Source organism: Microtus ochrogaster, chromosome 2, assembly GCF_000317375.1.
Source record: "Microtus ochrogaster isolate Prairie Vole_2 chromosome 2, MicOch1.0, whole genome shotgun sequence".
NCBI classification, from domain to species: Eukaryota; Metazoa; Chordata; class Mammalia; order Rodentia; family Cricetidae; genus Microtus; species Microtus ochrogaster.
This window is the reverse complement of record NC_022010.1, coordinates 14,705,779-14,732,205: the sequence shown is the minus strand read 5'-3', so window position 1 is coordinate 14,732,205 and position 26,427 is coordinate 14,705,779. Positions and strand designations below refer to the sequence as shown.

Here is a 26,427-nt window from a genome sequence, read left to right as displayed (position 1 = left end):
TCCTGGAACTAGCTCTGTAGACCAGGCTGGTCTCGAACTCACAGAGATCCACCTGCCTCTGCCTCCCGAGTGCTGGGATTAAAGGCATGCGCCACCATTGCCCAGCAGGATGAGTTATCTAAAGGCGAAGGCGTTGTGTAGCTAAACATTCCTAACAATGACAAATTAGAAAGGCAGAAGAAAAAGAAGAGAAGGAGGAGGGCAGAGGAGGAGGGAGGGGAAGCGGGAAGGAAAACTCACTGGCAATATATGATGGCATCTGATGACAGAAGTGTCAAAGATTGGTCATTGTTCTAGAAATAGAATAGCAGCAATGGACAAAAGATCACTTAGTGCCTGCCAGATTTCCTAATGGCTTCACCAAAGGCACCAGCCCTTAATATCAACTGCTTTCTAAGAACGTGTTCAGCGCTATTAACACAGCCTGGCTCAGAGGGAAAACCTTGGCTACAAACTTTAATCGCAGGTTATTTCAGCTTAGTGCTGTCTTATGGTCCTAACTGTAATGGTCTGTCCTGTCCCTTTAAGAGACAAGCCCTGCCTGTTCCCTCTCCGTCCCCTCCCCTGTCTGCTGAGGCAAGCAGATCTTCCTTCTGCTTCCAGCCTGAGTCCTTCCTTTCTGTCTCTTTCCTGAAGAGGTAGCTGCCGCCATGGCTCCTCTCTCCCCTCTCCCTTCATCTCCCCTTCCCCTTCTCTTCGATAACTCACTAAATAAATACCCAACCTCAGTCTGCATTGTGTGCCTATCTATCTCTATCTCTTACCCGCCACGTGGCTCCTTGCCTGGGACCCATGGGCCACTCGGGGAACTGCTGTGTTTTATTTTTACCATAACACCAATAACGCGTTTCTAAAGGACACAAATAAATGCTGACAAATGCCAGCACGGCAAGATCTCCCCAGGCTGAGGATGATGAAGGGTTGCTCAATCTGAGGGACAAAGGAGACAAGAGAGCCTTGGAGCCCTCTTCCTTCCCCTCAATTAGTGTTCTTTTAGCAACGCACCAGGACTGAGACACGAAAGCACGAGACAGAAGTCCCTTAGGTCACCATAAAACTCAAGCATCTGAGCCGGCAGTGGTAGCACACGTCTTTAATCCCAGCACTCGGAAGGCAGAGGCAGGCGGATCTCTGGGAGTTCGAGGCCAGCCTGATCTACAAGAGCTAGTTCCAGGACAGGCACCAAAGCTACAGAGAAACCCTGTCTCGAAAAAACAAAAAAACAAAAAAAAACCCTCAAGCATCTGGGAGCAGGGCAAAGAGAGCAAAGAGATGAAAATACATGGCTAAAACTGTATCTTTAGACATTTCTGGAAACTTTCGCTATTGAATTCGTTCATTCAACAATTGTTTCCCAGGCTTTTGATACCTGGGGAAAAACATGGATTCATCAGATACAAAAAGGATGAATCAGACACAGTGATGAATTCCGCTAATGTCAGCACTTGGGAGGCAGAGGTAGGCAGGTCCTTGTGAGTTTCTGGCTAGCCTGGTCTACACAGTGTGTTCTAGGGCAACTAGGGTTATGTAGAAAGACCCAATCTCAAAAAAAAAAAAAAATCAAATAATAGACGAAGAGAAAACTAATAAAATAATCCCTGTGTTGAAAGGCTAATGGAGGCAGAGGCCTGCTGTAAGTCTGAGGCTAGCCCGGCCACATAGCAAGTTCATCCTACACTACCGAGTGAGATGCTGTCTCAACACAAACCAGCTAGTCATACAAAAAAGTAGACTGTCCGTCATGACCTTGGTAGGATAAACATGAATGGAACGGTTACCAGACAGGAGTTCGAAAGGACTGTAGTAGACAGTGTAGCCTTCATGGGCTACAGTCAGTCAACAACCATGATCCCACAAGGAGAAAGTTGGGAAAATGAATATCCCTAGCTTGGTGTTCCAAAACCTTCCCTTTTCCTATGGATGCTTTCAACTCACTGAGCCTAGTAACAAACCTGAGGACAGGGGAGCCCTCCAGTGATCTAGAAAGGCTGGGAGTATAACCAGGGGACATTCAGCTCAGCAAGCCCTCTGCTGAAGCGGGGAGTTAGGCGGGGTGAACTGCAGAGATTTGTATATGGGAAAGCGCCAAAGATGGAGGTAGGCAAGAATGTGGAAAGCATGGAGGGACATGGTTCCACTGAAATGGGATGAAGATGAAACCAATGAGAGCTTCCCAGACCAGCGAGCTACTGGCGGTGCCCCAGGCCCCCAGAATGATACTGAATTGCTGTTATTTAAGCCAGAGCCCATGGTAGTCTGTTACTGTGGCCCTGGTGAACTAACAAGAGAGGTGGAATGGAGAAAGTTGAGTGAGACAGACTGGAGTGCAGAGGAACTGTGACTGGATGGATGCAAAGGGCCAAGTCAAGTTCAGGATGCTGGAAACCACTGTGGTCCAGCTTCCAGGGAGAAGCAAGGCATGGACCCTAAGTCCTCCTGCCTTGGTGAATAGAATTCCTGACAGTCGCCTCTGACACTGCTCTGCCCCAACAACACCAGCTCCTCATCATCCAGGGGGCTTTGACCTTGAAAACAGACCTGTGATCAGGTGTAGTGGAGGCACAACTTTAACCCCAGCACTCGAGAGGCAGGCGAATCTCTGTGAATTTGAGACCAGCCTGGTCTACAGCGTAAGTTCCAGGACAATTAGGGCTACACAGAGAGAAACCTTGTCTTGGAAAGCCCTCTCCCACACCAAAAGATGGAAGGAAGGAGGGGTATTATGGTCTGGAAAACGCATATGATACCTAGAAGTGTTATTGGCAGAATCCCAACAGCCTATGCCTGTCAATGAAAAGACGCTACAGGCATGGCGGGGGCAGGGGTCTTGGGATATCAGCAGATTTTCATATCCCATCTTGCCCAAGCAGCTCACCCTCTGCATAACTTGATAAAGAAAGGTATTACTTGGGATTGGGACAGAAAGGCTCGAGAGGCTTTGGGACAGGCTCAACAGCTGTGTACTACCCCAGCATCCCTTCCTATTAGATATCACCAAGCAGAGCAAACGGTTCCAGAAGAGGTTTGGTCTCAACACAGAAAGGAACAGAAGCTGGGTGCACAGCACCAGAACAGCAACTGCTAGCAGTAGATAAAGCGTTGCAACAGGTGCGATCTATTACCACCCCAGTGACTGTGAAAACATCTTCATAATAAAGGGCTGGACTGAAGGCCTCCCAGCCGATCTCCTTCCTGGTGTGGCATGGAATCACATTCTGCAAAGGTGTCTCCCAGCCTCATCACTAACGCCATGAGGGCTCTCCTAGGACCAATGCCCTTTAAAGCCACCCAGAATCCCCCCGTAATGGAACCAACAGCTAAGCCGGTTAACGTACTGGCAGGGATGCCAGCCATCCATGGCGATGCCCACAACACAGATGGTGCTGCAGACACACCAAACAAGAATAGGTAGCTATACAGTACACATGAACACAGATACCATGTGGACCTGAGAGAAGAGCAGTGTGGACAGCAGAAACTCACGAGATGTGGCCTGGGACAGTCTGCACCAACATGCGGGTTGTATACAGAGGCCTCGCTTTATGGATGGCCCCACTGGGAAAGGAGAACTAGCAGATGCTGAATTGGACACTATGGGGACAGCAGATGTGGACAATAACATAGCAGAGTTCAGTGGGAACTCGTGGTAGCTTTCCTTGTGGCAGCCCACAGCTCATCAAGTACAAGGAAATCAGAAAGCAGATGCCCTCACCGAGGTGTGGGTCATTTCACCTCAGGTACCCTTGGGACGCTACCCACTGGGCCCACATAAAGATCCATAATAGGGGACCCAACACGGGTCGGAAAGTAGCTGAGGCCTGGCATTCTGTGAAATGTTCTCATATTTTCTATGCTGTCAAAACATCTGATGCCTGGGGCTGGAGAGATGGCTCAGAGGTTAAAGCACTGACTGCTCTTCCAGAGGATCTGGGTTCACTTTCCAGAACCGGCATGGCAGCTCACAACTGTAACTCCAGTTCCAGGGGACCTGAAGTCCATGGCAAAACACCAATAAAATCATAAACAGAAACATTAAACATCTGAGGCCTGTTTATGGTTACAGCCTCGACAAACGGACGCTCTGAAGGGACACAGACATGTCCCACGAGAGACAGACAGACTTTATAGGACCTGCACCAATGAGTGAGGGGTGCAAATACACCCTTACCCATGTGGACATAACCACAGGCCTCTCACAAGCATTTCCACACAGAGAGCAGCAGGGGAAGGCACTTTGAAGGGTCTCACCCTACCCAGTGTTAGGTATGGGTGACACGGACATTAATGTACAGAACGGGGCTGAAGACAACCAGGTACTTTCACCTTACAACCTTACAACCCAGCTGAGGATGGGTTAATTGAAAGAAAAAAAAATGGGTTATTAAACAACAGCTCACCAGTTTAAATCTAAATGGTACCCTACAGTGGTAGGACAAGACACTCTCAGAGGCTATAAGGTTATTGGATAAAAACACCAGTGCCAGGGCTGAGCTGTTTTCCACTGTGTTGTCAGCCAGAGAAGCCCCCCCCCCACAAGCCCCACAAACCATAAAAGCTACTGCTACTGCTGCTGGCTGTATGCCAGAACCAGATGATGCAACCTTATGGCTAACGTTACTGCGTGTGCGGGCTCTCACTGTGGGACAAGAAGAAAATAACCTGGGCCCGAACTGGAAACTCCCACCCTGATGGCTGGCTTTCACAGTGCCAGGAGGGGCCAGGCTGGCAGCTGGTGGAAAAACTGCCGCTATTTCTGCTTGGCTATGGATCCTGTGTGCTAAAACACCAACACGCCAGGCAGGATGTGTCTGCTTGTGCAATAGTGGCAGAGCTATCATGGGCGACCATGGATTTAAGACCCGCTCCACAGGGGGGCGTTTAAGCCTGTATAAGCCAGGAGAAAGACTCTTCCTGAAGTGATTTGGGTGTGAGGCACCTATCAAACTGCCTTCTGAAAGGGTGTGTAGCTACAGGTCACCTTCACGTGTTATCAGCATCAACTCACGGCCAATGGGAAGCGCCTGAGAACAGGTGACTATTACTGTGACCTGGTGGCCTGTTTATTAGCCATAGGTCTATAGTCAACCATGCCAAGGCTCAGGGACCATTGTGGAGGAGGGGGAGGGAGGGAGGGAAGGAGGGAAGGAGGGAGGGAAGAGATGGAGTGTTGCTTGGCAGGTTTTCTGAATAGAGGCTGGCTTCCCAGAGATTAAAACACCCCATCCCAGGGACTAAAGAGATGGCTCAGTGAGTTTAGAGCACTGGTTGCTCTTCCAGGGGACCTGGATTCAACTGCCAGCACCCACACAGAGGTGGCTCACAATTGGCTGTAATTTCAATCCTGGGGATGTAATGCCCTCTTCTGGCCTCCAAGGGCACTGCATGTACGTATAATGAAAAAAATAAACACACACAAAAGAACCCACCCCATTGTGCAGGAAACTCCTTAAACAGGAAGGTAAACTGTTGGGGTGAGGGCGTGGGTTAGAGAACCCCAAGATAACACCAAAGATCCGTTCATATTTTCGTCATTATACTGGGCAAACTCACAGAACAGGAAAGAAAAGTCCAACCTCTTAAAGGTCATTGGCTGACAGAGGTTCCCCAGCAGTAAATGACTCAAAAAAAGCTTCAGGAAGTCCCTGAAACTAACCAGGTTCAGTAGGCCCCTCCCTGTCAGAGTCAGCAATAAAAGCTGAGAGTCCCCTCAGAAGAAAGGCTCACAGACAAGTCAAGCTGCAAGGAAGAATCTCAGACCAGAACAAACTAGCTGCCTGGAAGAGGCTTAGACCAACTGAGGCCCCTGGAAAGGACAGATTTTGGTCTGCTGTGGGCTCCCCATCTGGGATGAGTAGACATGTCTGTTGTGTCTCCTCAGGTAAAGTTTTGTCACGGTGTGGGAGCCAGGGCTCAACCATCCACTGCTCCCCGCTTCATTTTACACTACTTTACGGAGGCAAGGTCTCTCCCACCTGGAGCCCCCCCTCCCCCCACCCCCCTCACCCCCGCCGGCTTTCATGTGTCTTGGCCTTGGGAAGCAGACCAGTGCTGGAATCCCATGCATATACCGTGCACAGCCTTCTTTATGGCTTCTAGAGAATAAGCTTGGTCCCCACGCTTGCTCAGCAAGGACTCAACCAGCTAAGCACCTTGCTCTGTCTGCCTGTCTGGGATCCTCATCCAACGACTTCTGTTTGCCGCTCCTGGGCTGAGTGGGAGCAGCCCAGTGCCTGCCAGAGGGTGGCTGCTTCCTGGGGCTTTCACAAGGTCCTTCTTACTCCTAGAAGACCGCAAGGGGCTTAGCCTTTGACACCCTCTCCTCAGTCCTTGACCTAGTGGCAAGGGAGTCCTGGCTGCCTGCAGGCCCCAGGGGCACATTCTAAAGAAATAGCAACACTATGCTAAAGAGCCCGGAGCTGTTCCTGATAGGGTAGAAGGGAGGGATAAAAGAGGACAGTTTCTTAAACCAGCCTGTTTCTCCTGTCCATGCTTACGGGACAGATAAGTGCGCGCGCGCGCGCGCGCACACACACACACACACACACACACACACACACACACACTTCAGAAAAGCCACAAGGACTTCCCCAAAGTTAAGCTGCACAGGCCAGTTATGGCGAGGCATGCTTACAATTCTGACCTCCGTGGAGGCTGGGGTGGATCAGGAATTCAAATTTGAGGGCAGCCCAGGCAACCTGAGATCGAATCTCAAAAAACTAAAAAGGGAAGACCAAGGGCAAGAAGAAAAAGCTTTGCTCAGCCCTTGCGTCTGTTAAGTAAACAAGTACAGCCGACGGGTAATCTTGCCACGCCTCCTCTGGGTCCTCTGTTTTTTCTTTCCTGGCTTCTTGGGAGACTCTCTTACTCGGTAGCCTAGACTGCCTTTAAACTCATCCTTCTGAATGAGCCCAGGAATGCTAGCACTGCGGGTGTGTGCAGCTGTCTGCTATGAGAGAATCATCAGCCTGTGGGTGGACTGGTTCAGGGTGTCAAGTATTACACACCACAACTCTGTAGAATTGCTACCCTTGACCAATGGCCTAATACAGAGGGTTTTCTGTCCCTGTTGTTTTATTTGTTTGTGGCTGGCCTTAAACTTACTATATAGCTTAGTATGATTCTAAACTCCCAATGGTTCCCTCCTCCACCTCCCAAGGACATCACATACCACCTGTGTGCACGGCCACAAATGGTTTTACTAGTAATAAAGGTATTTTACAGGTCATAGAGACCTTGCTAGCAGAAGCAACCTGCTAGCCCCTTTTACAGATGGATAAACTGAGGTTTAGGCTTAACCAGGAGTGCACAGCTAGTCAGTGGCAGAGCCAGGTGGTGTCAATGACTTTGGCCTTAAAGCACGTGCTTGTGCACTTGGAAGTTTTCAGAAGCAGGAATTCCTGGGGCTCATCAGGAGCCCACTGAGCACTCAACGTCAAGGGCAGGACCCAAGATAGTCCTTAAAAATAGTTGTTTGTGCCATGGGTGGTGGGTGGTGGCGCATGCCTTTAATCCCAGCACTTGGGAGGCAGAGACAGGCATATCTCTGTGAGTTTGAGACCAGCCTAATCTACAGAGCTAGTTCCAGGACAGGTAAGACTGTTACACAGAAAAACCCTGTCTTGGGGAAGGAAAAAAAAAAAAAAAAAAAAAAACCAAGAAAAATAAATTGTCTCATTTGTGTGTGTGTATGAGAAGAGAAGGGGGGTGAAAGAGAGAGAGAGAGACAGACAGACAGACAGACAGACAGACACAGGGAGAGAAAGAGACAGAGAGTGTTTGTGTCAGAAGACAGCTCGCAGGAGTTCTCCCTTCCACCATGTGGGTTCTGAGCACCAAACTCGGGTTGCCGGATACCGCAGGAAACTCCTTCACCCCAGCAATCTCACTTCTTTTTTTTTGTTGTTGTTTTTCGAGACAGGGTTTCTCTGTGGCTTTGGAGCCTGTCCTGGAACTAGCGCTGTAGACCAGGCTGGTCTTGAACTCACAGAGATCCGCCTGCCTCTGCCTCCAGAGTGCTGGGATTATCACTTCTTCTTTTGAGATGAGGTTTGGCTCTGTACCTCAGGGTAGGTCACTGTGAACTTGCTATGGAGCCCAGGCTAGTCCTGCTACCTTCTAACAAGATTCCCAGACGAAGCTGATGTTCCCAGCCTAAGGACTGGCCCTCATTTGACCACACTGCCTCTCCAGGAAGTCCAGAGCTCTGACCAGAAGCCAATAATGAACAACCACTGCTCCCAGCAGCTTCACCTCACCCCCATCAACCATATTCCATTCATTTAATTACTCTGTAACTCTAGTACAACACAGGAAGCCCTCGGCCCTTTGACCGAATGATCTGGCCTTTCAGGGACAGACTGCACGTCACACCTGAAGGACCCAGATCAGGCCTCTAGCATCTAACCTAACCGCTCAAATGCAGAGGAAGGGGAAGAGAAAGTAAAACCACAGGTGACATGGAACCTGTGTCACTTCCTCTCACATTCTGCAACAATCCTGTAAGGTCCCCGGAGAACATGGTGCCTCATGACTTTAATACCTGCACTTGGGAGGCAAAGGCAGGTAGTTCCTGGTGTTTCTCTGAGTTCAAGGCCAGCCTGGTCTACAGAGTGAGTTCAGGGCAGGCTCGAAAGCCACAGAGAAACTCGCCTGGGGAAAAAAAACTCAAAGGGTGTCTGGTTTGGCCACTAGATAAAAGAATAAGAAGCTGCAGGGCAGTGGTGGCTCACACCTTTAGGCAGAGGTAGGCAGATCTCTGAGTTCTAGGCCAGACCAGTCAATCTACTACAGAGCAAGTGTCAGAACAGTCAGGGCTACACAGAAAAACCCACCCCCCATAAAGGGGTGGAATTCAGCTGTGCCTCAGTCTCCTCTTGGGGTTGTTTCCTTTGAGAATGTATCAGGCAAGCCAGTGGCTTTAAGTGTCTGCTTGGTGAGTAATAAGGCCAAGGTCAGAGGCTGGGCTTCAAAGAAATATAGCACCCCCACCCTACCGCCTTGCCTCCAGGGTCACAGACAGGACCCCAAAATCCCACCATCTGGCTATAAAAGGAAGCAGCCAAGGTGTAGACAGATCAAAACAAGTTCAATGTCACTCATGGAAACAGCCAATTGGGGGAGCAGAGATGGATGGTGATAAGTGGGATCCTGGCGTTGAAGGGCACCCCCACCAAAAAGGACCTCACAGTACCTAATTAGTTCCAGAAAGGGGCTTTGTTCTCCTGAAGGGAGGTGGAGAGCAAAGCATTTCTAGCTAATCACTCCTGAGCATTAATTACTTGTAGGGTAACTGGACCCAGAGCAGACCCCGCCTTGCATCCTGGTGGCCTCAGTGAGCACCCTTGATCTTTCGACCCCACGCGCATCAAATTGGAAGGAAGCTGGGGGCAAACCTGGGAACCCAGGGACCCGGTGTGGCCCAGGCAGCCAGTCGTTCAGCCATTCCTTCCTTTCCTGTTAACTTTTTAACCCTACTAGCCAGGAAATGCTTAAGTGTGGCGCTTCCCTCCCCCCCTTCCCTCTGCCGCCTTTAACTGAGTTCTCACAGAAACGCATGATAGAAGCAGGCTCACAAGCTGTGTGGTCAGCTAGCCGGGGACAAGGGCTACGGCAGAGCCTTGCTTTGCTGTTTGGAGCCACACAAGCCCAGGCCCGGCGAGCAGCTCCAGGACCCTGTCTACAAGAGCTTGTGGGCTGATACGGAGGATGGCCTATACCCCTACGCATTTCCTACCAAGTAGGAGTTTTAAGAAATTCAATAACCTTTGAGTTTCAAATAAGTAATGGATAGCTCAAACAATCTTACATTTGGAAAAGGACTCTTGGGCAATAATCAGACAATGTGAAAAGAATTGTCAGTAATAGCACCCTTCAACAGGAAGAAGAAATGAGCCGCAGATGTACTTCTGAGTTTTTTTTTCTCTGTACTGGAGTTCAAGCCTCAAATTTACTTCCACTTAACAGTATCCTCAGCTGAGTCAGGATCTTTCGCAGCCCAGGCTGACCTCAAACTGCTAGGTGACAGCAGCTGGCTTCACATTCCCGATGCTTCTGCCTCTATCGCCCAGGCGCTGAGGTGACAACTGTGGAGCTATTGTTTTGTAGCTACAATTTAAAGTGTAAAAAATAGGGCTGGAGAGATGGCTCAATGGTTAAGAGCATTGCTTGCTCTTCCAAAGGTCCTGAGTTCAATTCCCAGCAACCACATGGTGGCTTACAACCATCTGTAATGAGGTCTGGTGCCCTCTTCTGGCCTGCAGACATACACACAGATAGAATATTGTATACATAATAAATAAATAAATATTAAAAAAAAAATAAAAAAATAAAGTGTAAAAAATAAATAAAGTGAGCCATACATGGTGGCACGTGCCTGCAGCCCTAATACTGGGGAGACTGAGGCAGGAGGATCACTGTGAGTTTGAGGCTAGCATGGAGAAGTAAACTCTAGGGTAGCCTGGCGTACAGAATAAGCCCCTGTTACAAACACACAAACCCTTAATAAATTACCCTTAATAAACCTTAATAATCCATCCAGTTAAACTGCCATCTCAGAAAAAAAAATTGTCATTTTAACTAGTTTTGCCAGATCTATCAACTAAAAATACATTTTGCCTAGACTAAACTTCAGATGAGCATGATCTTTTGGACATAAATATATTTCATATAACACTGGGGGATCACACCTAGATGAAGAATTTGTTGTTCATCTGACGTTCAGATTTTACTGGGCATTTCTTTATACAATGAAGCAACATTAATTTCAACAGTATGGAAATTAATAACATTTTTCTTGGACTGCCTTTGTAATCTGCTGCATAGCTACACATACAGCACCTTTCCATGTGGGCAAGCCATGTTTCAAATGCCGGTACTATGTGGCTGGTGACAATGCCTAGAGGTCTAGAAAGTTCTTCTCAGGGTCATTGATAATGGAAAACAAAGTCAGAAATGAGCAGAGCACCCTTTGGAATTACCTGATAGCAACGCTTCATTGGGGAGGAAAGCTAAGGCCTCATGCGTGCTAAGCAGGCGTAAGCAGGCACTCTACCACCAAGCTACATCCAGAGCTCAGGTAACCTCTGCTTTTGGCTTGCAGCTGGGGAGCCAACCCTAACACAGAGTCTTTCTTCTGACACCAAATGTTCTGACACCGAGCCAAATCTCCAGTGCTTAATTTATTGAAATAGGGTCGCTGTATTGCTCTAGCTGGCCTTGAACTAGCCATGTAGTCCAGGTCTGCTTCCTTCTGCCTTAACTCATGGAGTGTGTCACCAGGAGCAACAGTAGGTATCATTTAGAGCAGTGGTTGAATGATGTGGTACCTAATGTAAAGGTCTGTTCTGTCCCTTTAAGAGACAAGCCCCGCCCACCCACACCCCACTGAGGTAGGAAGATCTACTTTCCCGAGTCTCTCTCTAAGGAGGTAGCTGCGCCATAGCATAGCTCCTCTCCTCCACCCTTCTCTGGTGCTCTCTCTCTCCCCCTCTCTTTGCTCTTCTTCTCCCTTTCTCTTTTTCCCTTCCCTTCCATAACCCACTAAATAAATATCCAACCTTACTCTGCATGGCGTGCCTATCTGTCTGTCTCTTACCCACTGGGGCTGGGGCTCCTCCTGGGACTTGCTGCTCTTGGTCTCTCACCCGCTATTCAGCTCCCTACCTGGGCTCCTCTGCCCCTCGTGGCCTTCAGGCCACTCAGGAAACAGCACTGGCTCCCTGCCTGGGACCCAGGTTACCTCCATGGCCCGCCGTGGTCTCAGACTTGCTGCCCGCCCGCTGCTGCTTGTGGACCTGCAGGATTTTACTTAAACCATAACACCTAAGACCACCTTACACACAAGATATTTACATTACGACTCAAAGAGTAGCAAAATTACAATAGTGAAGTAGCAACAAAAATAATTTTATGGGAGGCGGTCACTAAGACATGAGTCTTATATTCAAGGGTCATAGTATTAGGAATGTTGAAAACGCTGATTTAGAGGTTGCTGATTGTGGGCCAGTTCTTGTTCTGGGAGATTTAGGTGCATAATGACACTGAGTCCTCGGAACCATCCCAGGGCTGGCCTAATAATGAGGAAATATACACAGCTCCTGCATCTCGACTGTGAAGCTGAATGTAGGTGGAGGGGGGGACGGAGTGAAGCCGTGCATGGTCTCCAGAAACCTTCCTGCCTGTCCCACCCACCACAAGCCCTTTGTCTACTAACTCATCTCCAGAGCCTCAGACATTTTCACGTTAAATGCTGATTCGTTTTATGAAACCAGAGAAGTCACGCTAAAAGGGAGGGAATCAGTCTGTGGAGGGTCAGGGAGAGAGCAAAGCGAAAGACAGGGACATTTGAGACAAACCACCTGACAGCAGAACAAGGCTCCCTTCCGCAGTTTTACAGGTGGCCACCAGGGGCCGCTGCTTGCAGTTTCCATAGCTAGGTCAGGGAACCCTTTACAAAGGAAAGCATTTGCAGGGAACCTGGGGGATAGATCTCCCAGGAGCCAGTAAAAAACAGCTCCAGACTCCCAACACGTAGACTATGGGGAGAGCGATGAGAAGTGGTCTCCTATCTATGCGCAATCTGCCTCTTACCTTTGGAGTCTTCTTTGGCCAGCTGACCACGGGGACCCCAGTGATGGCCAGGCTGGGGTCATCATCCACATGTTCCTTCAGTACGTTCTGTGGCCAAACAAAGGATCCATATTAACTGGGGGTGAAGGGGAAATCTCTAAGGAGGTAAAACTAACCCCTCGAAGGCTTGCAAGCTTTCTCAGAAAAAAAGAAAAATGAATAATGAAATTGCTGCCTGTCACCATCTCCACTCTCTAGAAACCAAGTTACCAGATTTCTTATTGACTCAGAACATACAACACTCCTCTTCCCAAATCTCTGAGACAGGATTTCACTTTGTAGCTCCAGCTGGCCTGAAACCTACAGAGATCCTCCTGCCTCCGCCTCCAGAGTGCTGGGGTTACAGGCATGCACCACACTGTCCACAGCATCACAGACACACATAGTTACTTCGTGTCTGTACTGTACGCTCACATGTGTGTGTTCTCCACAGAGAACTCAGAAGCCAGAGAAGGGCCGTCCACTGTCTCTCTCCTCCTCAGTCCTTTGAGGCCAGAACCGCTTGGGGGCTAGGCAGGGCACTGCCCACCTCAACCCTGGGATTCCAGGCTTGTGTAGGACCATGCCCAGCTATGCTGGGCTCCCAGTTCTGTTCCTTGTGCTTCTGCAGCAAACTCCGGCAGCAGACATTCCTAACTGCTCAGCCTCTCTCCATCACAGTCCCACTTCTTAGCCAGAGAAGCAGGGGTCTGAGCAGTTTAGACCCCTGCTACCAAGGAAATCAACTATGTTCTCAAAGACAGAAATAAAAGTCAGCCAGGCAAGGGGGTCTGTGCCCGCAATCCCAGCACTTGCTGGGATTCAGGAGTTCAAGGTCATTCTCTGCACGCTGTGACTTTGAGACCACCCTGGGCTATAGGAGATCCTACCGTGGGGGGAAAAATCAAGAAAAGAACAAGAATGAGGAGGAAGAGGGCTTTTATACATTGAAAAATTCATGGTCACCAGGTGGTGGTGGCGCACACCTTTAATCCCAGCACTTAAGAGGGCGGCAGATCTCTGTGAGTTCGAGGCCAGCCTGGTCTAGAAAGTGAGTTCCAGGACAGCCAGGCCCACAGAGAGAAACTCTATCTCAAAAATCAAAAAAAAAGAAGAAAAATTCATGGCCAAGGTTTCACAGAGGTGAGTGACAAGGGCCTAGGTGACGGGGCTGAGCCCAGCCTTTACCCCTTCCTAGGCCTTGCTCCCTCCTACTGTAAATGAGCTAGGCAACTCAATGATGTGGCTTCTTACACAGAATGAGGTTTTTTTGTTTTTTGGTTTTTTTTTTTTTTTTGGTTTTTCAAGACAGGGTTTCTCCGTAGCTTTTGGTTCCTATCCTGGAACTAGCTCTTGAAGATGTAGACCAGGCTGGCCTCGAACTTACAGAGATCCGCCTGTCTCTGCCTCCCGAGTTCTGGGATTAAAGGTGTGCGCCACCACCGCCGGGCTCAGAATGAGGTTCTAAAGGTGCCATGTAAAACACCAGAATATGCTAAGAGTCCATATCACCCTATAAGAACCTGCAAATTGCACACAAGGCAATGAACACAGTGTGATAGGTCAGCATCCCAGCCTAATACATCCGATACAACTGATTTTCCTGCCGACATTTAGCCAGATGCCAGCTAAAAGCACTCATCCAGTGACATTTAAGGACATGGCCATTCACAGAGGAAGATTTACTAGGAAGAGCAGAAGAGCTCAAAACATAAATGTAGGTGAAGATTATTTTACTTTAAAAAAATTCATGTGTATGTGTGCATGCACATGCATGCTGGAACAGGGGCACACATGCTCATACATGCGGAAGCCACAGTGTGCATGTGGAATTCAGAGAATAATTTTATAGTCAGTTCTCTCCTTCCACCTTCCACGTGTCCCAAGGATCCAGCTCACACTGTCAGGACGGCAAAGCCTGTATCCAATGAACCATCCTGATGGCCCTGAAGATGATTTTAAGGCATTTTCTCTGATCTATATGACCAGACAGGAATCTAAGCCACTTCTGACTCTAATTATTGCCCTACTTTCGTGGTCATCAGTTGGCTGACTGGTTCTCAGAGATGGCACGACGGTTTCTCCACTCCCCGTGGGAGGCAGCAAACAGCAGCTCAAGCGGGCTGCCTGCCTGCCTTTCATTCTCTGCCCAGGGACATCCGATTCAGCGGTGCTTGCTATTTATAAGATACCTTGATTGAGCTGGGTAGCAGTGGTTCACGCCTTGAGTTCCAGCATTTGGGAGGCAGAGCCAGACAGATCTCTGTGAGTTTGAGGCTAGCCTGGGCTACAGAGTTAGTTCTAGGACAGCCAAAGCTACATAGAAAAGCTGTCTCAAAAAACAAAACAAACCAACAACAACAACAACAAAAAACATCTTGACTATGTTATGGTTTAAAAGAGCAACGTCTCCTACAAGCTCCTGCATGTCAACACTTTATCCCCAGCTACTGACAATTTGAGATTACAAAACCTTTTAGACAGAGAGCCTACATGGCAAAGATAGGCCGATAGGGTGGGGGTGGAGGGTTACAGCGAGCACAATGTCCTGCTTGTGCTCTCGCCGAGTCCTGACTGCTGTCCAGCCACAATAAGCTATGCCAACGGCTTCCATCATGGTCTCCTGCCACCGAGGACTGACTGCTTCTCAAAGTATAAGCCACAACTTTAATCCTAGCACTCAGGAGGCAGAGGCAGGAGGATCTCTGTAAGTTCAGGGCCAGCCTGGTCTACAAAGTGAGTTTCAAGACAGGCATAGAGGCTAGAGAAACCCTGTCTTGGAAAAAAATCAAAAACCAAACAAACAAAAAAGAAACTATAAAGGACAACAGTTCTCCTTTGAGCTGCTCCTGCCAGGTATTCCATGGAAGCAGTAAGAAGAGCAATGAACACACTGTTGCATGGCCAAAGCTCCACATAATGACTAACTATAGAAACCTTCCAGAAGATAGAACTCAAGACAGAAAGCTTGGAGCCTCCAAAGAAGGGCATGCTACCAGACACCAGACCAAAGCCTCTTCCCAAACTGCCAACATCATAAAAAACAGGTTAGTCTGAGAAACTGTCCAGCCAAGAGAACTGAGGAGATTAAATGTGTTGGGGTATCAGGGACAAGATTCTGGGATAGTAGGGAATAACAAAACCTTCGCTTTAAGATTGTGTCGAATGTACTATAGTGAGATGGGAACAGGGCTTGAGAGGTTCTATTTGTCTAAAAGTTAAGTATATTAATTAAAAATGTTTTGTTTTTTAAAGACATGACTGTAATTCTGTCTGGCCTTGAACTCTCAGATCTGCCTGCTTTTGTATTCTTTTCATTTGGTTGTTTGTTTGAGACAGGGTTTCTCAGCATAGCCTTGACTATCCTGGAATTCAATCTGTAGAGCAGGCTGGACTCAAACTCAGAGATCCGCCTGCCTCTGCCTCCCAAGTGCTGGAATTGAAGGCGTGCACCAACACTGCCTGGTTTTTTATTTTTTAATTGAATATAATTTTAAAGTTTTCCTAGGTGCTCTTGTATCCTAGACCTCACTCACATACCAAAGAAAGCCAAGTTCCAATCTGTTTGGCACTTGATTGGCCACCAGGGGGCACAATGGGCCTTGTCTTGTTGAGAAATATTTTCTTTTGTAAAGGCAAGAAAGTCAGGGGAGGCATAACCTAATGGGAGTTTTCTGTCTCATTAAAAAAAGAAAGAAAAAAGTTGTGTGGAGAGGATGATGTCACAGGATTCCTTAGGCTCTGCCTGAATTCATACATTCCCAGGGACTGTTAAGCACACAGAATCAAGACAGTGCGCCCACACTGCCCCAGCGCCTAGGAGTTATACCATATAAGCCTGTGGCTCTGGCAAACCCAGGGCAGGCTTCCTGCAAAAGAATGGAGCTACCACGAGGCTCATGCTCCTGGAAACTGCCCCACATAAGGAACCACAGGCTGGCTAGGCCTTGCCCTTCTTCCCTCCATGCCAGCTTCCCTCAAAGAATTTAACCCAGGAGATTTGGGCTCCATTGCTCCCCAGGGCAGGGTGCTAATCACCGAAGTCCCCTCTATGCAGTGACTAAACCGCCACTAACAAGGCCAGGACTGACACTAGCAAAGAGCACCTACCGAGGGGTTAAGGGAGGGTCTACAAGGTCAGAGTTGCTTGCTCTAGGGAATCCCAGGTACCCGTCTATCTGGGTCATCGCTGACCTCCCTCCATTCCATCTGTACCTGAAAAAATCTCGCTGTAGATTCCACTGTGAGCCTTTAACTCTAAACTCCAACCCATGCAAATGGAAATTTCCAATCTTATGTGGAAAAGAGGTCTCAACAAAGTGCCCTGAATGCTGGGGCTACCTCCGTTTACCAGGTATGGGTTTGCCTGCGTATCTGACTTCTTCACCCAGGTCCTGCTCTCTCTTCTTTCTCCCAAGGCTGTACAGCCAAGGGGACACAGCACACAGAGTTCATTCTGTGGTCGCCCTGGAAGCCAGCCCCTGGCTGCTCACTTCCTGCCTTTTGGCTCCTCTGAAAAGGTTCCTTTGAAGTCAGCAAGAGGTGATTTTACAAAGTCATCAGGGTTGGAGGTGGAGGACTGATTGAGCACAGGCTTAAGATGCAAAAGGTCCTGACCCAGCTTCGTGCAATACACACACGCACACATACACACGTGCACACGCACACATGCGCACGCACACATGCGCGCGCACACATGAGATAGACAGATAGGATAGACAGTAGGTTCCAGAGTTGAGAACTGCAAGACCCCTACAGAGAAAATGGCTCTGTCCCCCTCCCCACATCAAGGATTCGTGAGCTCAGACCTGACTAGAAACAAAACTGTTTTTATTCTAAGGTATCTGAAATAATAATGACACCAACTCGCTTCAAGTTTACTATGCACTTCAAGGCCTTGCTAGGGTCTTACATGTGTCAGTCATGACATGGTTCAAACCTCCTCCCAGCATAACAGACTGCGCAGTGACTGCAACCTGACTCCACAACTATCCTCAAAGACAAGCAACAAGCCAGGCAGTGGTGGCGCACGCCTTTAATCCCAGCACTCGGGAGGCAGAGGCAAGTGGATCTCTGTGAGTTCAAAGAGCTAGTTCCAGGACAGGCTCCAAAACTACAGACAAACCCTGTCTTAAAAAACAAAACAAAACAAGACAAGTAACACCCATTTGGACAATATGCTTTTCCTTTTAGATATATTTATTATGTATACAGTGTTCTGTCTGCATGCCAGAAGAGGGCACCAGATCTCCTTATAGATGGTTGTGAGCCACCATGTGGTTTCTGGGAATTGAACTCAGGACCTCTGGAAGAACAGCCAGCATCCAGTGCTCTTAACCTCTGAGCCATCTCTCTAGCCCAGGAAAATTCATTTTTTTGTTGTTGTTTTGTTTGTTTGTTTGTTTTTCCTAAGACAGGGTTTTTCTGAAGCTTTGATATCTGTCCTGGAACTCGCTCTGTAGACCAGGCTGACCTCAACCTAACAGAGATCCACCTATCTCTGCCTCCCAAGTGCTGGGGTTAACTGTCCAAGCGCTGACTGACAAGGCACTCTTAATTTAGAATTGACATTCATTTGGGCAGTGCACTCTTAATTTAGGACTTTCTTCTCCGTTAAGTTTGGAGTTTGATGTTAGAACAATACAGCTGATCTCTATTTGGCTGTTAATAAAAACAAAACAAAAATAACAAACAAACAGAAAACCTTGGCCAGTACATTACTTCATACCCATAATCCTGATACTTGAGAGGGTGAGGCAATATTGCTACAAGATTAGGACAAGATCAAGCTACATATAGACATATAGCTATAGGGTAAGACTGTGCCCCCCCAACAAAAAAAAAAGAAAAGGAGAAAAGAAAAAGATGTAGAAAAGGAAGAGCGGGAAGGGAGAAGGGGGGAAGGGAAGGAAGAGAGACAAAAAGAGACTTCAAAACAGGAAAACCTCGGGGCTGGAGAGATGGCTCAGTGGTTAAGAGCATTGCCCGCTCAAAGGACCGGAGTTCGACTCCCAGCAACCACATGGTGGCTCACAACCATCTGTAAAGAGGTCTGGCGCCCTCTTCTGGCCTTCAGGCGCACACACACAGGCAGAAAATTGTATACATAATAAATAATATTAAAAAAAAAAAAAAACCAGGAAAACCTCACTTTGGTCTTTCACTCCCACAGCCCTGGGTAGCCACATAATCCCCAGTGGTCCCATGACTCTACTGTATTCCATGATTCCACGCGATTAGATAGGTGATTTTCTATGCCATGATAACTTGAAGACAGCCAGAAGAACGTGAGATCCCGGCAAGGGGGCATGGCAGCACATGGTTAGTGGTTAGGATGCTCTGCGCTCACTCTGAGAAAGTCATCCCATCTACACCCTTGGTGCTCTCTGCCTACTTAGGCCAAGCCCTTCACAGCCCCGCCACAAGCTGGGCTGTATCCTGGTCATTCAGAACCAAATTGAGGATGACAGCAATGCATCCCTCTTCCCCTCCACCGGGAGACACAGCCCTCTTCCTGAGTTCTAGCTAAAATAGAGACATTTCCAGGAGAGACAGCTTGCTGGGCAATCGGTGAATTACTTCACCCCACAATTGCTGCTAATCAGTGTGTCCCCAAAATTCATGTGCACTTAGAGCTCCAGAATGAGACTCTGGGGATGGCTTCTACACACTTAATTACGTTGATGTGCGCTGCTGCTGGATTCATCTGGCCTGAATCCAATGGCTGGTATCACTCGGTGACAACAGAGAGGGGGAAAGCCATTGGCAATCAATCTTAACCACGTGCTGAGTCGGGAGTGACACTAACTCAAGCTGCAGTCACGCTTGCTAGCAGCTGCCCGAGGAGAGGAGGAGCCAAGGGCGACCACTGTCCCAGGGCCTGAGGCCTGGGTGTGGCTCTGCAAATACCTTGCTGCCAGGCTTGTGAGCCCCAGGCCCTGAAGGAGGCTGCTGGGGCTCCTAAACAACTGAGCTTAAGGTGGTGCTCTGTGACATCAGTCCTGGGAAACAAAGGCCAGAGGTAAGTGTTCCCTAAAGAACAGATGGGAAAAGAGAAGGAAAGGATCATGGGTCAACAGAGGCTGGCAAAGCTGGAGCTCGCTGTTCCTCAAAGTCAGTCCATGCCCCGGTCCCCTGCCATTGTGCTATTTGAACTCTTTCAAAAATTTCAGCTTTTATTACATTTATTTACCTTGTAGGGGGCATGCACGGTCACCGTGCAAGGACAGAGATCAGAGGATACCTTTGGAGGCAATTAGTCCTCTCCCTCCACTAAGTGGCTTCCAGGGACTTAACTCCCATTGTGAGGCTTAGCAGCAAGTGCCTTTACCCATTGAGCCATCTTTTTTGTTTTGTTTTGTTTTGTTTTTTTTGTTTTTCGAGACAGGGTTTCTCTGTAGCTTTGGAGCCTGTCCTGGAACTACCTCTTGTAGACCAGGCTGGCCTCGAACTCCCAGAGATCTGCCTGCCTCTGCCTCCTGAGTGCTGGGATTAAAGGTGTGCGCCATCACCGCCCGGCCCATTGAGCCATCTTTCCAGATCCCGTTTCAGTTCGTTATTTTAGATTTACATATTTATTAATTTTATGTATTTCTCTCTGTGTCCGTAAGTTTATATGTACCATGTACATGCAGGGGCCCAAAAGGGAAAGAAGGGAGAGTTCCATGCCCTGGAACTGGAGGTACAGGAGACTGTGAGCTACCATGTGGGTGCTGGGAACCAAATCTGGATCCTCTACAAGAGCAGTTAAGTACTCCTAACCACCCAACCACTGATCTATCTAGCACCCCTTTTTAGTCTTTAAAAAAATTGTTTAAAATTTTTTTATTATATTTACTGGTGGGGAGGCATCCCATTGTATACCTGTAGAGGTCAGATGCTAGGTCAATCAGTCAAGTCAATTCTCTCTCTCTCTCTTTCTCTCTCTACCATGTCTGTTCCAGGGATTGAATATTCAGGTCATCAGACTTAGCTGAGCACTCTAGCTGGCCCAGGTTTTATTTTTCAGTTACCTGTGCATCCTGTCTGTGTGTGGTATGGGTGTATGAGGCCAGGAGAGGGTGCTGGTTCCTCTGGAGCCGCACTTACAGGTGGTTGGTTCCTGGAACTCAACTCTGGTCCTTTGAGAAAGCAGGGAGAACTCCAAACTATGGAGTCATTGCTCCAGCCCTGCCCACATCAGTTTTTACTCAAGTACCTAAGTTCTTTAGAGTGACCAAGAGACATCAGAATCTGGTCCCAAGACAGTTCAAGCACATCATGTCTGATATCTTTGTTTTGTTTTTGACTTTTTGAGATAGCATCTCACTATGTAGCTTTGGCTGGCCTAGAACTCATCACATAGACCAGGCTAGCCTTGAATTCAAGAGATCCCCCTGCCTCTGCTTCCTGAGTGCCAGGAAGTATCTTCGTTTTACAAAATAGGAAGCAGGATGATGTGCCCAGCACCACATGGCAAGGGGTGGAGAACAAATCTGAACTCAAGGATCTCCTGTATTCTGATTTCCTGGTACTGCTATCCAGAATCAGTGTATTTAAAGAGAAGTATTTCCAGGCAGTTGGAACACGCAGGCAGCCCTGGCTTCAGTTCCCTGCCACCACATAAACTGAGCACAGTGGCACGAGCCTGAATTCCCACACTTGGGAGGTAGAAGCAGGAGGGCTAGAAGTTCAAGGTCCTCCTGGACGATATAACAATTCTGAGGCTATCCTAGCCTGGGATATAGGAGGGTCTGTCTCAAAGATGAAAGTAAAACGAGAGACATCTCTGAAGACCACCAGCATCAGCTTTCTGGAGAGCTCCACAAGGCGGTGAGGAGGATGACTTTCTTAGTGTTCTGCAACCTTCTCTTATTGAGTAACGAATAAGACCTAATGAATAAGACCATCGTTCAGCTAGAAAGCTAAATAAAAGCCCAGCCAGGCAAGCCACAGCGGTCCTGTTCCTCAGCACCTGCACCTTGTCTCACAGCACTGGTGCTGGACTCTGCGCCCTCACCTTGACAGGCCTGATCACCAGCAATCAAATGCAGCCTCGGAGGTCAATGCAGAGATACAAGAAGAGAAAAATCTGGCCAGGAGCCGGAGCACTCCCTGTCAACACACTACACATGGATTCTAGCGAAGTAAAAGGCATCACGGAGAGTTTAATCCGCTTAAATATTTTGGGAACTCAATACTATTGTTTTGTGATGGATAAAAAATTTAAAAACCAGCCTGGCAATAGTGGCGCATGCCTTTAATCCCAGGACCCAGGAGGCAGAGGCAGGCAGCTCTCTGGGAGTTCGAGGCCAGCCTGTTCTACAGAGTGAGTTCCAGGACAGCCAGGACTGTTACACAGAGAAACTCTGCCTTGAAGAACCAAAAAGAACCTGCCCAGGATGTGTGATGCTCTGCATCCATCTGGTACCATAGACAACAAAATCAAATTAGTAAGTGAGGAGCACCTGGATTAGCGATTGTCATTCAATGGTTCCATATACCTGTGATAACAGTATATGATAACAGGCTATCTGAACTGAGCCCCAGTGTTTCACACACTCTCAACCCCCAGCTTTTTCCCTGACTGTCTGAACCCCTGCAAGGCCACACAATGCTGCCTAGATAAACCACCAATTCCCAAGGAAGAAACATAAGTTTGGTTTCTAACACTAGCAGACAGCAAGTTCCACTGCCCTCATCAGATGCTGGAGCAGCAAGGGGAGAAGTCTTATAGCTTCATAACTGCAGTCTTAGCGATGCTACAGAAGCAATTCTGCGCTTGGAGTCCGCACTACCAGAAGCGCCTACACAGTGGGATGCCCAGCAGGCACTCTGGCATCTCTCCTGGATCCTCCTATCCCAGCTCTACCTGACCCTCTGGGCCTACTTCCTAAGCAGATGCAGCTGAGATCATGGCATTCTCTCAACCTTAGGCTGCTGCGTGGTGACTATATAGCCAATGGCTAGCTAAGAGGACAGTCACCAGCTCACACTCTAAGGAATCAACCCAGAATGGCAAGCTCTATCACCAAGAGATAGAAGTCTGTCTCCCAAATCCAATAGAATGCTGTTGCAACACACACAAAATCTTCTTCGGGAGAGCCTCGATATTCCAAAGAGTATCGAAGAAGCTGCTATCACTCACAGAGCAAGCTTCCACCCAGCTGCTAACAGTGGTTCCAGATTCCATAACCCAGATAGGTTTGCCTAGCCCGAGTACCATCCCAGCACCTGGACCAACCCCAGAAGAGCTAGCGACCCCTACCCGACCCAGCCTTGGTCCCTGCCCACCTTTACACCTTCCAGGAGGGCCTGGGGGTCCTCGATGCCCTCAGGGACACACTTCTTATTCTCCGGAAGCGACTCTAGTTTTTCGACCAAGGCTTTTAGGCCCTTCAGTTCAAATTCGGTAAGGTGGGTCCACTTGGTAGAGAGCTCAGTGGAAGGGGAGCCTGTGGGAGTCTTGGGGTAGTCTATGGGCATTGTTGTGGACTTGACACTTTCCTCGGACTCATTGGAAAAAGTCCTCTTGAGGAATCTCATGGCAGGGGCTTTGGGCTTCTTCCCTGTGTGCTCCTGTTCCTCTGAGGGGGTGCTGGTGGGTGAGGTGGGGCCATCGGAGGGTGGCTTGGGTGTTTTATCTGCACCGTCCCTTTCCTCCTCTTCCTCCTCCTCCTTTTCCTCTTCCTCCTGGGGCTGCTGCTCACAGGACTCCTCCTCCATGTCCAACCAGGAATCAGATGAGAAGTCGTCTACACTGCCTTTCCTTGGGGCATCTGTGGGGAAGATGGTGAGATACAATGATGATCACTTAACCCCTGCTGGAAGCTCTGTGGATTCCGCTCACCTTACTGTAGAGAACAAGGGTCTAGTCCAGGTCTCCTGGCCTATAGCAGGGCAGTAGTCAGTCATACACAGGTTCAAATCCCAGCTCTGCTTTTTCCAGTTCGCTGCACCCACATGGGGTGCTTTACCACAGATAATATGCCTGGCACATTATCATCATATACATACAGGTCACTCAATGGCAGATATAAAAAGACAGACCAGTGGTTAAATACAATCACTGCTCTTTTTTTGTTGTTGTTGGTTTTTTTTTTTTTTGGTTTTTCGAGACAGGGTTTCTTTGTAGCTTTGGTGCCTGTCCTGGAACTAGCTCTTGTAGACCAGGCTGGACTCGAACTCCCAGAGATCCGCCTGCCTTTGCCTCCTGAGTGCTGGGATTAAAGGCGTGCGCCACCACCGCCCGGCTACAATCACTGCTCTTGCAGGGGACCTGTGGTTCCCATCACCCACATGGCAACACATAGACACCTGTCACTCCAGTTCCAGAGGATCTGATGCCCTCTTCTGGACTTCACACAGTATCCATACAAGCACATACACATACTCTTAAAATAAATAAACGCTTAAAAAAATTAGTCAAGTGCTGGCAAGAAGGTTTAGTGGGTAAAAGGCACTTGCTGCCAAGCCCGACAACCTGAGTTCAATCCCTGGCACCTACATAGCAGTAGAGAAAACAGACTCCTGAAAGTTGACCTTTCACCTGAAAACACACACACACACAGAGAGAGAGAGAGAGAGAGAGAGAGAGAGAGAGAGAGCGAGAGAGAGAGAGAGAGAGATCGATCTCACCTACACAGAAAGGGGGGGAGGAGAGAGGGAGAAAGGCAGACTAAATAAATGTAATTTTGTAATTTTATTTTATTTATTTATTTTTTTTGGTTTTTCGAAACAGGGTTTCTCTGTGGCTTTGGAGCCTGTCCTGGAACTAGCTCTGTAGACAAGGCTGGTCTCGAACTCACAGAGATCCGCCTGCCTCTGCCTCCCGAGTGCTGGGATTAAAGGCGTGCGCCACCACCGCCCGGCAATTTTGTAATTTTAAAAAACTTATTTCAATGTTTATTTTATGTGCATTGGGGGTTTTGCCTCTATATATGTCTGTGTGAAGGTATTGGATCCCTTGGAATTGAAGCTATAGGCAGGTTTGAACTGCCATATGGGCGCTGGGAATTGAACTGGTATCCTTTGGAAGAGCAGCCAGTGCTCTTATCTGTTAAGCCATCTCTCCAGTCCCAACAGATGTAATTTTTTAAACTTTGATAGTAAATTAGTAGAAAAAGATCAGTCCAAAACACCAGACATGATAGGCTTCTATTCGTATAAAATATTAGCAAGGTGGGGGGATTTCTAGACAAAGCAGACTGGTGACTGGTGACAGTTGAGAGCTGGGGATGGGCAGAGATAAGGAGATGAGAGGTGGCCAGGTGTGGTCGCATGTGCCTTTAATCAGCCTGGTCTACATAATAAGACCGTGTCTCAAAGACCACCAAAATAAAAATATCAAAAAAAAAAAAAAAGGTGAGAGCTTACGGAAATACTCCTTCTGGAAACGGGTATAGTCAGAGCTGATGGCTATTGATGGCTATGCACACCTGGAATAGACCAAAGGGCCCCCAAGTGAAGCCCTGGGATGTACAGCCCTGGGTTCAGTTCCCAGCTCAGTACCAACCAGCAATATGCCTGAAATTCCTGCACTGGAGAAGTGGGGCAGGAAGACTAAGAGTTTGAAGCTAGCCTGACTACACAGAGAGTTATTTCTAGACCGGCCTGGACTACATAGCAAGGCTCTATCTCAAAACAACAATATCCAAACAAAGACAAAAACAAAACAAAACACTTCCATTGTCCAGGCCCAAACCCCCCAAATACCACAAAAGGCACAAAAGCCAAGACCGAGGGAAGGAAGGGGGAAAGACACATGAATTAGACACTGCAGAAGAAACTGCACACGCTGTGAACGTGAGGTTTGTGTCTTGGGATAGGAATGGACTTCAGTTCATCTTCGCAGAAACTGCCCCACACAGGGAAGAAGATCTGGCTCCTACAAGCTGACCAGGGGTAGGGGTCCCTCTAACAGCCAGATGGGTAGGCGTCTTTGAATCCAGGGATGGCTGAGGGCGCTGTCCCTTTAAGAACCAGCAGCAGGTGAGGACACTGAAGCTGAGAGCCTAAGCACTTTCCCTCCCCCAGCCCTTCACCCTCAAACCTGTGTTGCCAGCCCTGGCTACCCTCCCTTCTGGGTAAACTTGGTCTGGATTATGGAAACTAGCTGTGTAACACAGGTCTGCTCCTCTGGATACAAAAACCACACCTCAGGGTATTGTAAGAAAAGTCATGTAACTACAGAGGGACCAAAAAAGCCTGGGTGGTCTGTTGGATGTTCCTATCTTAGCTACGCTGGCTCCTGCACGCATGCACAGTCATAGGAGGGCGTGACAACTGTGTTTCTTCTGAGGGTCGCAAGTGCCTTTTCTTGGCTTCCGTGTTCCAGATTGGAGGCTCACAAGCAGGGCTATTTCCTAAGAGGCTTCCCGTCCAGCATTCTGGCTTCAGAGAATCCCAGGGGACCCAGGGCAATCTGTAGGCTCCACGACTGGCCAGACAGGCAGCTCTGAAGGCTGCAAGCAGCTTTACTCACCAATAAGCATTGATTCTCTCTGGTATTCCTGAGTGAGGTAGGAGCGCTGGGTCACACAGTACACGTATCTCTCCAAGACATACCAGCACATTTCATAGTAGAAGGGGTAACGGAACTTGGGCTGAACCTGGAAGCAAAGAGCAGGCAGGCAAGAGGTCAGTTTCTAAGAATAATGGTGGAGACACATGGCAGGCAGCTGGGTCCCTGAAGCAGAGCTTAGCATCTTAGCAGGAGCATAAACGGCAAAAGGGAAAAATGGGAGGTGTCACTGACGGGAAAGCAAGAGGGAGGCCTGGAAGGGGTAGGTGCCAGCAGCATGCATGGATGAGGCGGAGAGAGGCCTATGGAAGGCATCAGTT

The 26,427-nt window shown here is 48.4% G+C and overlaps 1 protein-coding gene across 5 annotated transcripts in view; it reads right to left on the bottom strand.

Annotated features, from left to right (window-relative positions):
* Kdm2b (lysine demethylase 2B) overlaps positions 1–26,427 on the bottom strand; it is a 128,248-nt gene that overhangs the window by 44,866 nt on the left and 56,955 nt on the right. For all 5 annotated transcript variants that reach the window (XM_005344431.2, XM_013350053.2, XM_005344432.3 and 2 more), the window contains 3 exons: positions 26,069–26,195; positions 22,879–23,363; positions 12,589–12,675 (listed from right to left, as the gene is read on the bottom strand). In XM_005344431.2, coding sequence (XP_005344488.1) covers positions 12,589–12,675; positions 22,879–23,363; positions 26,069–26,195 — 699 coding nt within the window. The remainder of the gene's footprint in view (positions 1–12,588; positions 12,676–22,878; positions 23,364–26,068; positions 26,196–26,427) is intronic.